Genomic DNA, 14629 nt, shown 5'->3' on the forward strand with positions numbered 1-14629 from the left:
TTTTTCTTCCGCTATTATTGTTTGATCTAATTAGTGATTATTCTCAATCTTGAGCCGTCACGTTTGATCTACATCAAGTAGTGTGTCTTTCTATATAGTATTAGAGCGAGGTTAGAGTGTGGTCAACCGGTGTGCGACTTTACTTAGATTTATCAAGAGCATAGCTTTCAAAGCAATGAGTTGATTATGGGTAGTTCTTGTATTTGTAGTTCGGCATGGTTCGATATCTTTCAATAATTTACTATGAGGATGGGCAAATATATGGACTCTATTTTGATTGGATATTCGAATTGTGATGACCGATTTTACCAACATCAATAGGGTTGCTTTTATTATCACTACTTATCTTCTTAAGTTGAACAATACTAATTATCTAAGTTAGAAGTGTATGGTCAAAGCATATATGATAAGACTAGATTTGTGGGGTATCTTGAAAGAGTCAAAAATGATACCAACAAACACTCTTAATTATGAGGATGCCAAAAAGAAGTGAAATCTAAAATCTACAAAATGATGTGGATTATCCCAGCTATAGTTGATAGAGAGAATTATCTCCATATTCAGGATATAAAGGAGCCAAAAAAAACATGCGATATTCTTAAAGGTGTCTATTCAAGATTTAGTAAGGTGAGAAATTAAAATATTCTCAAACAAAAGTTGCCTAAAAAATGGGTTTTAGTTTCAGGTTTTCCTAAAAAAAATCCAAAACGAAGAGTAGATTTGGTTCAAAGATGAAGATTTAAAGCAATGGAAGCTTGATCGGTTAGAACAAATTTGAAAGACTCGGCATGAGAAAGTTGATCAGCTCAAGGATCAACCAAGTCTAGAAGACAAGCTGAAGTAAGAGGAGCTTAATTAGATGGATACTATATCAAATTAAAAAAAAAATGTGATTGAAGAACTAGTTGATTTTGAAAGTGCTCAGGAAGAGTTAAAGAATGTTATAGTTGATCCTATCATAAAGATCCACATTGAGTAGTCAAATCATATAGAAGAGTCTCATGCCGAGGCTATCCAAAATATGGATGTTTCGTATGGAGATTTAGTCAGCCATGAGGATAAACAACTGACTAATTGAAGTAGTTTCAAAAATCAAGCAATAAGAAGATATGCTTGATATGAATGGCTCATATTGTACCTTAGTATTTGATAAGGCATTTGGTGTGCCAGTTAATTTTAAAGTTATGTTAGAATTTGAACAGTTAGAAGATTTTATGCATAAGTATTTGATTTCATATTCAGAAAGATGCAATTATATACAGATATATGAGCAACCCAAGTGGAGGCATCTGAGTCTAGTCAAATTTGTGTTGTTGATTTTACTTATTTGCAGGTAATGTCAAATGTTATAATTAGCAATAATTGCACTTGGGAATTTGATGTTTATTGGCATAAGCTAGATATTTTATGGAATCTCAACACTGTGACCATGAAGTCAATGCTAAGGAAAAATGTTGGAGGACATCGTTGATTTTAGTATATGCATTGAAGAGGATGGGCTAGTGAAGGAATTATTATTTGAGTTGATAAAGAAGACATGTTGTTCAATTATTGATTCAACAAGTAATTGCACATTGCCATTGCCACGGTAAAAATAGCAATGGCTACTGTAGCATTTCATGTCATCCATAAGTCCAACATTGTTGGCTTGGACTTTGCGATAAGGGAGAGTGTTGAGATTCATTGCCCAGTTCTAATCTTATTAAGATTTTTATTTTTTAGTGTTGGTCTATGTTCATTAGGTTGAGCTTTAGGCTCAATATACTAGAGTTTGTTTTTAGTGGAAGATACTGAAGTTTTTATTTTTTAGTGGGAGATGGGAACATTTTTACCTTCTTGTAGGAGAGAAGAAACTTTCAATTTGATCGGCCTATTTCGAGACTCAAACAATAGTATTTCGACTAGTTTTAATCTTCTAAGGGGTTGTCACTAAGTCGTAGATCTCGAAAACTGACCTAATTTCAAATAAAAGAAAGATCATTTTAATCGAGCATCGTATGATCAAGTTATAGCTTCCAAAAGTTTGGCATGCGATTCGGTTTCGATGTGGCGGATCCTTCTAGAATTTATTCAGCCCTATCTGTAGTGGCCAAAGCAGTCCATATTGAGTATGGTGATCTTTCTGGATTAGTTTATCACATTTCCAATGCATAATGGAGAACAACAAATATTCACCTTCCACCTATCATCACTAATCTTTATGTCCGTGCCTTAAATATCACACAACTAAAAAGTCCAAGTCAAAACAAAGAAGACCGGAAGATTATAATGCATTTGATGCTACTAGCCCTCATCTTAATTTCATATATGTAATAATCCAAATAAACAACAAATGATAAATCATCCCTTATTTGTTATGACTAATTAAAAAAGAAACATTTAATATCCAAAACTAGACTATTGTTGCATGCAAGTCTTAGGCCAAAGAAGTGTGAGATTTTACTCATAAGGTGATGTTTAAGCATTTAAGAAGCCAGCTGCGGGATAACATAACAAGAAAAATACTATATGGCAAAATGCACAAAAGAAGTGCTGAAAATTTGACCTTATAGTAAATTCAAATAAAATTCAATATTAGTTTATTTGTACCTATATCACTGCAGAGCTGAATTCCACTCTAAAAATAAAATCAAAAAAAGAGAGCCATAAATATAAAACTAGTAGGAGATTTATATGAAGTACATGTTATTGTCTTAAGCAGACCTAGCTATACTTGATCAACAGGCTCAAGTTATACTCAATCAACAGGCCAAAGTTATACTCGATCAATAGGCCAAAGTTGTACTCAGTTAGCATGCCGAAGTACTCAAATAATAGGCTGCAATACATGGCTGGTAGGTCTAGTGCTACAAGGATGCCAACCTCAGACTAAGTGTCAAAAGAAGCAAGCTAATACACTAATGAATAGGTAGAAACACCAGTAGTGCAGGCCGATACACCATAGATGTAGACTGGCACACCAGTTAAGGTGCAGGCCGAAATACTAAGGTACACCAATGGTGCAGGCCGAAACATCAATAAGGATGTAGCCTGAAACACCAAGGATGCAGGCTGATACATCGTAGGTGCAGGTGCATATACCAATAGGGGTGCATGCTGAAACACCAATAGTATAGGCTGATGCGCCAATGAGGATGTGAGTCAAAATACCAAGAGTGCATGCTGAGAAGGGGCAAGAGTTATCAGCCTAGGACGGGATCTTTTATATGGCAAAACCTAAGGGTTGGGCAACCAACAATTATCACTTCTTGGGATGTGGAGGAATAATAGTGCTATCTAGAATATAGGAGTAGTGAAAGGAAGATAATTGTCATGCTTAACAATAGTGGTCCCTATGGTGCAAACCAAAAAGAACAAATATTAAAACCAAGTAGTAACATCTATCTTACTATTACCCAGAATGTGGAAAAAATAATAACACTAATCAGAATATAAGAGTAGTGAAGGAAAGTTAACTACCATACATTATGATAATAGCCCACATGGCTAAAATTACGAAAGACAAGTATCAAAAGTTAAGTAGTGACACCTATCCCAACAATCAATGGAAGCTACTTATAAATATCAAACTATAATCCCAAGGAAAAGACCTTTAGTTAGTCAAACACCTTTCTCTTATTAATCATTAATTTTACTTTATCTTTGCATTTACCTTTAGTTATCTTACTTTATCCTAGTTTGTCCCTAACCAATAGCTATTGGTGTAGATATGTAGCCTCGGCTACAACCAATCTTCTTCTCTTCCGAATAAGCGGTGTCTCGGTGGTGAAAATTCTTGAAGCTCAAGACATCAAGACCTATGCTACTAGATCTTCACCCGCTTGCTGATTTTTGACACCGATGGCACTCCCGTGCGCTTGTAAAATTTGGCCAAAGATGCTATCTCCATTCCGCTCCTACGGAGAATCCAACATCAATGATGTCCAAGTAATCCATACCTCAACATTCTCAAAACCTTGCCCATGCCAATTTGACCTTGGGTACCTCCTCCAATGACAAGCAATGACAAGCTTAGCTCGTTGGTGATTGCTCCATCCTCATTGGATATGGATGATGATGTTTGGTGGTGCAGGCCACCAGTGATGAGGCAAAGATCGTTTTGTCCGAGTAGACTTGTTGCCTTTGAATTTGATAAGAAGTTGGAATGGTAGATTAGATTAGCTGCAGTGCTCATTGCGGGAGTGTAGCCATGTCGCTGCATCGAAGAAGGAAAAGCAAGGTTGGGAGGGAGAATAAGGGGTCCAGCCCTAGTTTTCTTATATCTCAAATGAACATTTGTTTCTTTCCTTACCTTAGATGAGGTCCAGCCTTGAAGAACTTCCCATATGATTGAGTAAGAGAAGCTTCCCATATGATTTTTGTCCCTTCTTGTAGGTTAGAGAAAATTTAAAAATAGAAATGGAAGAGTATCCATTGACAAAATGGAAAATATGTTCTATCTGAATCAGAAACAAAAAAAAAAAAAAAGCATAATCCAAACAAATGTACGGAGAGAAGGAAAAGTTGATTTTTTTCAGTGAAACTGTTCTATGCGACCAGGCAATCCCAGCATCATATGCCATCTAACTGATAATTCAAAAACTAGCACAAATTTCGCAACCTAAAGGCCTGTATGTAGCTGTGGATAAGTTCTGACCGCTCTTAATGTACGTGCATATAGGTTTGTAAGGTTCTGTAAGCACCACAGATGCCAGAAAGCAACTTTATTGCATAAAGTTAGGAGTTAGGACTCCAATGACAAGACAGTCATTCTACCATCAGTCATCACCATACTATACAAGGAGCACAGCCAAGCAAAATAGGAAGACTATGAGCTCAAATGCAAAAGAACTTCATCCATCATTCTCAGGAGAATTGCCTTCATCCTCCGCGTCTTCTTCTGCTGCACCTTCAATATCATCATGTCCATTCTCATCTTCTTCTGGTGCACCTTCTGTACCATCATATCCATTCTGTGTCGGCATCTCTTGCTCTAATTTCCGTTTTCTATCTGTTTCTTTTGCCTTCGCCCCGGACTTCTTTGCCACATTTTTTCTTCTAAAATCTGCAGAAATGGAAGATGATGAACTCAGAGCACAAATCTTTAGATTGACAATGGAGCAGAAGCACAATTTTCATGAACTCCGATGAGTAATTTTAGTTAGGTATTTGTAGATGGAATAACCTTTTGCAATGAAAAGGAAAAGGTGCTCGTGAGATAACAGACACCAAGCTGGAAATCTCAAAATTGAATTGGGAAGTATGATTCTTATTAAGAGATTGCAAAGAAATAGTTAGTAGAAATAAAATCATTGTTGCAAGCAAGAGAACGCATTGTGAATGAGGCATATGAAAAAAAACAATAGTGGTCCCTGCAAAGAAATATATTCCAGCAAGGTCTGTAGTTTCAATACCAAGTACAATATCAATACCTGATCGGTACGATACCATACTGAAGCATACTATATTGACACTCAGTATGCATATGCATACCAATACAATATTTTTTAAACTACCATCCACGCAGGGAAGAAGAAGAAAGGAAAGAAGAAGAAAATGAAGAAAGAAAGGAAGGAATGAAGAAGAAAAGGAAAGAAAGAAAAGAAAGGAGAAGAAAAATAAATGAAGGAAAGAAAGAAAGAAGAAAAGGGAAAGAAAGATAAAAAGGAAGGGAGAAGAGAGAAATGACGAACATAATGAAAAGAGAAAGAAAGAGATTAAAAAAGGAAATAAAAATGGCTAAAGGGCCCAAACTACCCCGAACTGGGTGGTTCTACTTAGTTCCATATGGTTCACCCTAGTTCAAATTGTTCACTGAGCCGAACCCCTGAATCGACCCGATAACATGCCGACCGATTCGAGCCAGTATGCTCGGAACCGAGCGATTCAAGTCGGTTCAGCATACTCATTCCCAGATTCCTTCAGCACCAAAAGTAGGTTTCAGAATAGAAATTGCAGCAAGCATAATATAATGAAGCAAAACGCACACATCTAGTTGCAACCCTTGAGGTAATAAGGATCTGAACAACATAAAAAACAGATGCTCACAAAAATGAGTAACACCGCCAAGGTTTTATTGTTGACCAAATAGGTTTTACAAACATTACCCCGGTCCAGGGCCTTTCACATAAAAGCAGGTTGTGATCTGAGAGTCACTTGGATTGTTAAAATTCGAAAACCAATAGTTAATTGAAAGCACTAGCATAACTGCAAGACTTAACTAATGAATCTGGGGCTACTTCTATGGATTGTACTGGGCCATTAGTTCGTAAACTCCTACTCAGCCAAGTTCTATTGTCTCTCACTCATTTTTGTTATTCTCATGCTGAATCTCAGACTCCTTCAAGATGAGATCATCTTGAACCAATACTGCACATGTCCAAACTATATGAAATGGGATCCCTTAGCATAATCTCCATTCATACGACTCACTGGATTTACTGAAAGTACTCATTACTAATAAACTTCCCTGGTTTGGTCTTTCCCTCCTTTCAAACTCTATTTCTGTAAAACAGTCTAGTAATGTAATATAGCGTGAAATTTCAAACTTTTTTGCACCCACTGTAATTCTTAGTGGCGCCAGTGCTAACTATTTAGTAGTGACTACTTCATAGCATTAGCTCACTTCTCCTCCCTCCTAGCACAATTCAATTAATAAAAAATAAATAATTTTTCCTTCTCCTGGCATCGTGCATGAATGATAGCGTAAGAGCCTATATGTTTCATTTGAAGGCTTCACATAACTGGTCCAGACGTGAATCAACTGTCTAAATAGGTGTAATCCCCAAATTGTTAGTTTTGGGTGAGCGAGGGGCCTGCTGAAAACCTTGAAAACCAAATAGCAGGAAGAGGAAAACCTCGAAAAACCAAATAGCAGGAAGAGAAACTGAACTCATTCTTATGTATGTACAAGCAATTCCTTTTAATGGATGAATAATGAACAAGTCAACCATGTTCGCGAACTTGTATAATCAGAAAGAATGATGATAAAAAAAAATAACAATTAATCTTGAAGATTAATGCTACTGGCAAAAGAAAATTTCACTATTGACAGGTAAAAGGCGAATCCCATTATATTTAGTATAAATGTTGTTTCAGTGCTATTATGTTGAAGCTTAATGCAATACAAGCAAACAAAGAGACCATGGAGCTGACCAATGTGCGTGAAGACTATAACAATGTTATGAGGCTCAAAGCAACCTCCCAAGCCACCATAATATGTATCTGTAATCATTACAATGAGCGGAACTATATGAGTTAATTCCACTCAATGTTCTGCTATCAGTGCAGACCTGGAATTCAAGGTTGTACAATGATAAACAATGTGGGTTTGCCGATCAAATAAGCAGGTCAAGAAACCTTATAGTGGTAAGCCAATCTAGGAACATGAGCATGGAGATAGCACCAAATTTAACATTTACAATTTCATCAATCTTTATATAGTGATTTCATATTTTTGAATATAAAAATTATTTATATCTAAAACACCAAAAGTAAGATCATTTGGAATAATGTTTCATGTTTCATTGGCACAACAAGATCAAATCACAGTTATTTACCCAAAAATACAAAATTTTTAACTATTCGATTTCAAAATTCTGCCACAGCTTCAATACATAAAACTTTTTGATCTAGTATCTTGAATGAGTTATTCATGAAACCAATCTCATCCAATAAAAAGGACATGAAAACACCTCTCAAACAATGTTCTTGTGAATCCCAAGGTTCCCATCCTCAACTAATTGAACCACTCATCTAGGTAAACCTTTGAATATCTCATGTCTCATCAATTAACTAAAATGTATAATAAGTGCTATTCTTATGAAAATATATCCAGAACCCTCTGCTTCATAAAATAACCTATATATCTTTCCAAATCACTCCTCGAGTATTTTCAAAACGTAACATTTTTTCTCCTTGATAAAGATATTGGCATAAACACCATTTTTCCACAAAAGGACTAATTAATAAAAAACACTGGAGAATAAAATGTAAAAACTAAGTATTCCTAGGTAGTGGCTGAATCAGAATTCCTTATGGAGGTGGAGAATAGGGCCTGCTTCTTTTTTATTTTGCCACTATTGTGAAATTAAGAAAAAAACTCCATTACATAGCACCAAAGCATGGCTTTTACCGATTGTCTTTAGTTTCTTATCCTGAATGCTACCGTTCGGCCCCATAAGAACAAAACGCAACTGCAGAGCCTTTTATTTTGATGTTATGATGACCATCTTATTAATCATAGAGAAAATATAATGGAACAAAAGTTCAATAGGTTTCACAAAGCATATTTAAACAGAAAGGCATCAAACTCCTGGAAAACTAAGCTCAAAATAGTAACTAGAAATACTTAGTTTTCACATTTTATCCCCATTTGTTTTATTAATATTTGACTTTTCATGGGAAATAATATTTGGCAAGGCATGGTAGGCATCAACCTCCTATATAACAAAGTTCAAACAGCAACTCCAAAACCTGCCACTCAATTCGCTCTAACTTTACATACATATTCAGGAATTACACCTCAATTTATAGGGGATTTAGGCATTGTTTGATACAATACTTAGCTAATCCAAGAAGAATTCCCCAACAGTAGTACCATTTAGGAAGGCAATATGTATGAAACAAAAATGTGAGGAAGACTATCAAACAAATGAATGAACAGGCATTTGAAAGAGTGCTGTAAGTAAGAATGTCAAACGAACCGAGAGTCGAGAAAAGCTCGAATCCAGCTCACTTTGAAGCTAAACAAACTGACCTTGACCAGCAAAATAGGCTTAGTTCTATGCCGAGCCAAAAATTGACCCATCTCGATCAAGCTCAGCCCAATAAGGCTCGAGTACATTTAAATTATCCATATTATATAATTTTTATATAATGGGCCATCTAATTAAAGTTTTAATTGGTATTTTCTTTTATCCTTTGTGTCAATTAAATGCTAATTTAGACCTTAACCAGACTTTGAATGAAAACTTGAAATCAAGAATCAAGCTTTCATTAAGTTTCACACAAGGCTAATTTATTCTCAAGCTGAATTCAGTCTGATTTAGGATTGTCAAGCTGATCGAGTAGGCTCATGTCCAGCTTGATTTGAAATTAATCTCGAATCAAGCCTGAAATAATGGTAAACAATCAAGCTTGATCTTGGAATTCAAGCTCAAAATTAATTCCATACCAAGCTTGATCAGATCAAGCTTGGCTTGATTACACCCCTAGCTGTAAGCTCTCTCCACCTAATTTGGAAAAGAAGAAAGCATGGAATCTCCTGGCTTTCTTTCTCACAGCACTTCAACAATTAATTTTTCTCTTCCTTTTGAAATTTCTACATTTAAAATAAGAGATATTATAGCTGATCTTTCATTAGCTATCGGCCAGATTGTTTGAAAAGGATGAATAATTTACAATTCTTCTTTCGAGACAAAAATTTGCAAGTTCTCCACTATAATAAAATTGCAGAAAGGGGCATTCACAGCAGATTGTTTGAGTTCACAAAGCTTGTTTCAAAACAAGCAAACTGTAGGGCAGTTCATATACACAGTTTGCAGTTTCAACAGAAGGTGTATACAACATAATTAAAGTAATTAACTTATCAGTACACTCTAAGCATGAACTTTACTCCATTTGATTCATCAAAGAGCACCAAAACGATAGATGTAAAAGGAGGAATAGTCAAAGATGAAAAAGGAAAATATGCTGTGAATTCCAATCATGCTATCTCAGCAATAACACAAGTAGATAACAGATCAAGCATAATCAGCTCAAATATAAAGAGCCCAGAAGAGCTTTACATCTTGATAACCATATATGATTGCATGACTTAGTTAAAGTCATCCATATCATGGTAGCATTGAATAACTAAGAAAAAGAAGAAGCTTTATAATGAATTACAAAAAAAAACACGATAATTATAGGATTAAAATAGCAATGGGAAAATATTGGACAAGAAACATGAAAAATGTATGTCAATTAAAAGAATGCAAGACCAGGAATGCTATGATGAAAAGTTTCAAATTACTGTGCATAAGTGCATTGGGATAGAAGTAATACAGAGCAACTATATGTTTAACAAAAGAGAAAATAGGACTTTCAGGGAACAAAAGAGAAAATAGGACGTTCAGGGAACAAAAGAGAAAATAGGACTTTCAGGGAAAAAGCAAATCATACTGACCCTCTAAAGAAATTCTAAGAGGCTCAATAAACTCAGGGTATTCAATTTCTTCAAGTGCCTTGATAACATCCTCTGCATTGATTGTTTGCCTATTCGATTCCTTGCAAATGTCGTTTGCACTGCACAAAATTACGATTCTGAAGTCAGCTCACAACACCTCATAACCTATCCAGTAACAACAATTTTTCACAGAAACAAAATTGAAATAATTGAATCAACGAAATCCAACTACATCTGATGAATACTTTGCATCCATAAATTGGTATATTTTCAAAAAAGTATTGGAAAAAAAAACAGGCTCAAAGAAACAATAACAACTCAATTAACAATCAAGTTATCATCAAAAACTTTTCTTTCCCTCTCATTCTACATGGATTTACAGTGTGGATACGACAAAATCGGACCCTTTTCACTTTTATCAGATATTTCGATTAAAGAAAATCGCTTTATCAAAAGATCTAACTGGAGTCTCAGAAACCCTAGAAGATCTCACGCGGCAAGAGGGACAGAAAGAAAACCCTAATCGAGGGCATCGAGAGGGGCGAAGATCAGTGGGCTCACGTGGCGGAAAGGTAGTGGATAAAGATGCGGGCGCTCTCAGCGAAGGCCAGGAGCGCGTCTTTGTGAACTTTAACCTCCTCTTCCCCTCCTCCTGCGCCTCCGGTGGACAACTCAGCCAGCTTGTCCTTCACCACCCGCCGCACGATGGCCCTCGGCAGCTCCTCTACCGCCAGCGCCGGCGCCGCCCCGCCCTCACCCCCTCCTCCCTCCTTCTTCGTCATCTCTCTCTTTTACTCCCTCTTCCACGCCCTCCAAACCTCCCTAAAGAAAACCCACTTTGCGTTTCAAAAGAAAGGGCCCGATCTCGCCTTGTCGAAGACTTCCCGCCCCTCCTCCTATTTTATCAAAATGCCCTTGTGACCAAATTGTCCTTCATTTTCAAGTCATGACAATCCAAATGAACCGACATCATGGGCTCGTTTGGTTCGCGGGAGAAAAAAAAAAAAATATCATCAACGAAAAAATAATGAAATGCCACTTGTTTAATTAGAATATTCAAATAAAAAACTCGAAAAAATTATATTCCAACGGAAATATAACTCTTACATTTCATGAAAAAGTCTTTCCCATGACAAACATGAAAAAGTTACTATGATCGACTAGCTTCGAAATCGACATAGCAATGCAGACAAACAATCGTTGTTTTACGATCTTCAAAGACTAGCGAGAGATGTAGCTCTTTCTGAGCCATCCATATTTACCGAAAGACAAATAGTATGGCCGACTGGATGGCCTCCTTTACGGCTCATCATTTTCGAGGATTTCTGTGAGAGAACTAAGTGACTGTTTTTTCTTCTCTCTGCTAGCTTCTCTTTCTGATTTTGTTGGCTGCACTCGTACACGTTTTGTATATAGGTCGTTGTACCTAAAAAATTAAAAAAAAAAAAAGATTAAGAGTAGAACTGGCATTATAGTTTTCTTATTGACCCAAAAACGCTTGAGGGGGAAGGGAAGCCTTGAGAATTAACAGCCGATGAAAAGAAAGATTGGAGGACCAATGGCTGAGGATCAAGGAGCACGCAGATACGTAACCTTACATGTGAGATTTGTACATCAGGGTGTACGGTGGTCTCGGGGCGTACATCACCCGGTGGTGGGGCAACTCGGATGGACGAAGGTTTCCGTCTCCAACATAAACTTGATCAAAATATGAATATGGTTGGGATTGGTATATATTGGGATTGAGAGTTATGTGAGAGGAGAAACATGAGTCAAGAAACTATGGACTATCAACGGAATATCGCACAGATGGAACCATTGTGGTAGTGGGCATGAGATGTAATCCATCAAATGCTTGTCGTGGCTTGTATTGTAGCACTAATAACATTTATCTTCTATATCACCTGAGCTAAAAATGGGCTTGGCTAGCCCGAGGTCTGATAGGCTTGGTTTCAAAGAGTAGAACACAGAGATATTTGAAGTAGGCTCGAGTAGATACTTGGCCCAAGCCAAGGCTCGACCCGAGCTCGAGCCTGAACCAGGCTTGAAAATGGATTACAAATTCAAGCTTGAAAGCATCCCAAAATCATATATGAATTAGACTTAAGACCTGACCCTTTAATAATTTACAAGTGGTCTAAATGGGTTCAGTCCAAGTTGAGGGCCTGATCACTTGATTGAGAGGCAATTCGAAAGAAGTCTTCGAAAGTTCTCTCAGCATAGGGTTTCTCTCTACCTCCACCTTCGCCACCTCTCTATCACCTTCCAACCTGAGTGCTCATCAAGTCATTGAGTTATTGCCATCATCCATCGCTAGTCTCTAGTTGTTGCCTAAACCTAGATCCCACCCAACTCTAATAGATTTATCTATGAAGGTGACCCAGTTTTCACCGATTCTAAGCTCCATGTCCCACTGCAGTCCTCCCAACACACCCACCCGGCCATGTGGTTCGTCGCAGCCTGTTGTGCCCTCATATTGACCATTGTCATCCTCGACGGCCTAATCATCTTCATATTTTACCTCATCTTGTGCCCCAAAGGCCCTGCCTCTACATCCAAAGTGCTGCCCGCATCGTCGCCTATCTTGACATTGGCACCCTCCTCAATGCTGACATCACAACCATCGCCAACTATTCAAATACGAACCACAAGGTAGACATGGCCTTCAGTTATGTGCAGGTGGAGCTCTAGTTCATGGGGATGATAATCCCGATGGAGGCGGTGGAGCTATTTGCCGAGCAACTAGAGGAGTTGGCAGAAGAGCTTGCACGTGCTAGCAAGCAAGGTGGTGCTACCATGGAAGACAACAGAGGAGTGGCAGCAAGGGATGGCAAGGTCGGCAAAATCGAGTTTTAGGTCAAGACGAGGCTTGTGCATAAGTTAGGTTTAGGCTTGGATTTTCCAAAATTTTTGAATCTAAGCCTAACTTGGAACCTGACAAAAAAAATTTGGGCCAAGCTCAGGTAGGGACATGGCTCGTCCCCCCGCCTAGCTGTTTCTAACTCTATGTGTGACGGAATTTATGATAGGTTTTGGGATTGACACTGTGAGTTAGATAAGGTAGGCCTAGAGCCTTGTGTGTAGAAAGTATGGGTGCCAATAGTGGCAGCAAGTATGCATGGCATATGAACAAATAAGGCATGCCCATATAAGATAGATCAGCAAGAGCATGCAAAAGTCCATTACCTCTTCAAAGATTTTGCCATGGTTTTCCAAGGATCCGCTATTAAGTTGCATCTATAATCTGATAACTGTATGGTATTTTGGATTCAATGAAATATACAGCCAAACAAGTGAGGGGAGTCATTTAAGTTAAGATAGGTCCTTTATGGTTAAATAGGATGGGTCAGATCACTTGCTTCTATTCTGATTGTAGTGACAATGAAGCTTTGATTAAGAAGCTAGTGTGTTGTAATGGCTAGCTAGACATTGAGCTCAATGAATCTTCCATCATATGAACCAATTTTTTTGGTTCAATTAGTTTTTGTCAAGGATACTTTGTTTACTAACATATATGCATGTATTCTAATACTACATTAATAAGTGGTCAAATGAATGGTTTCCTCATACTTGAGAAGCAAAACAGATTTAGACGAACTAGGACGTACACTTGGACTCTAGAAAACCTACTATTAGGTACCTATTAGTTCAACTGATGGAGACTCCTATGAAGTTTGAAGAGAATAGGGTTAATTGTATTGCTCTTCAAAATGGTTGTTAATAAGCCAATCTTGAAGTAGGGAATTAAAAGAAGGCTACTCAATGGCCAATTCTCACCTCTAAAGATATTCAAGTGGCAAACTAACCAATGAAAGCTTCAGAACTATAGTTTTACTGTGGAGTGATCGATTAAAACCCCGTTTGATTTTGATGAGCTCAAAGCATTTGAGTATATCTTGTGATTACTAATGAATTCAATTGAGTGTTTCAGTGAAAATCCTGTCCAAGTGTCTCTAGACTTGGTTCATAGCATTTTGGATAAGTTAAGAAGTCTGCATGAACCAATGTCTGAGATACGAGTCGACTCCCGAGTTTCACGAGTCGACTCCAAGCGTATCAAGGTCACTGGCACGAGCTCGAGTCGACTCCTGATCAGTACGAGTCGACTCCGACTGAAAACAGACAGAAGGACAGAAGAGCAGTTTTTCAGGTCTGAGATTCGAGTCGACTCCAGTGGAATGCGAGTCGACTCCCAGCGGTACACACAGAAAAAGTCAGAGAGCGTTTTATGGACTCTGAGATTCGAGTCGACTCCAGTGGAACGCGAGTCGACTCCCAGCGGTACACAAAGAAAAAGTCAGAGAGCATTTTATGGACTCTGAGATTCGAGTCGACTCCCGCAGTACGCGAGTCGACTCCGAGACTGTGCGACCATCGACAGACAGAAGACCATGTTACTGCCTCTGAGATTCGAGTCGACTCCCAGACAGCTCGAGTCGACTCCAAGACAAGCTTCACGTCAAAAGGCAGAAGACCAACTTT

At 37.8% G+C, this 14629-nt stretch overlaps 1 protein-coding gene across 1 annotated transcript; it reads right to left on the reverse strand.

Moving 5' to 3' along the window:
* Positions 1-4688: 4688 nt before the first annotated feature.
* LOC120105394 (DNA polymerase II subunit B4-like) lies at positions 4689-10982 on the reverse strand. The gene is made up of 3 exons (XM_039117799.3): positions 10709-10982; positions 10148-10266; positions 4689-5044 (listed from the first exon to the last, which is right to left on the reverse strand). The coding sequence occupies exons 1-3, from the start codon at positions 10927-10929 to the stop codon at positions 4833-4835; spliced, it is 552 nt and encodes a 183-aa protein (XP_038973727.1). The 5' UTR covers positions 10930-10982; the 3' UTR covers positions 4689-4832.
* Between the last annotated feature and the right edge of the window lie 3647 nt (positions 10983-14629).

This window comes from Phoenix dactylifera, chromosome 11 (assembly GCF_051530095.1).
Source record: "Phoenix dactylifera cultivar Ajwa chromosome 11, Ajwa_hap1_PhDact_Kaust_v1.1, whole genome shotgun sequence".
Lineage (NCBI taxonomy): Eukaryota > Viridiplantae > Streptophyta > Magnoliopsida > Arecales > Arecaceae > Phoenix > Phoenix dactylifera.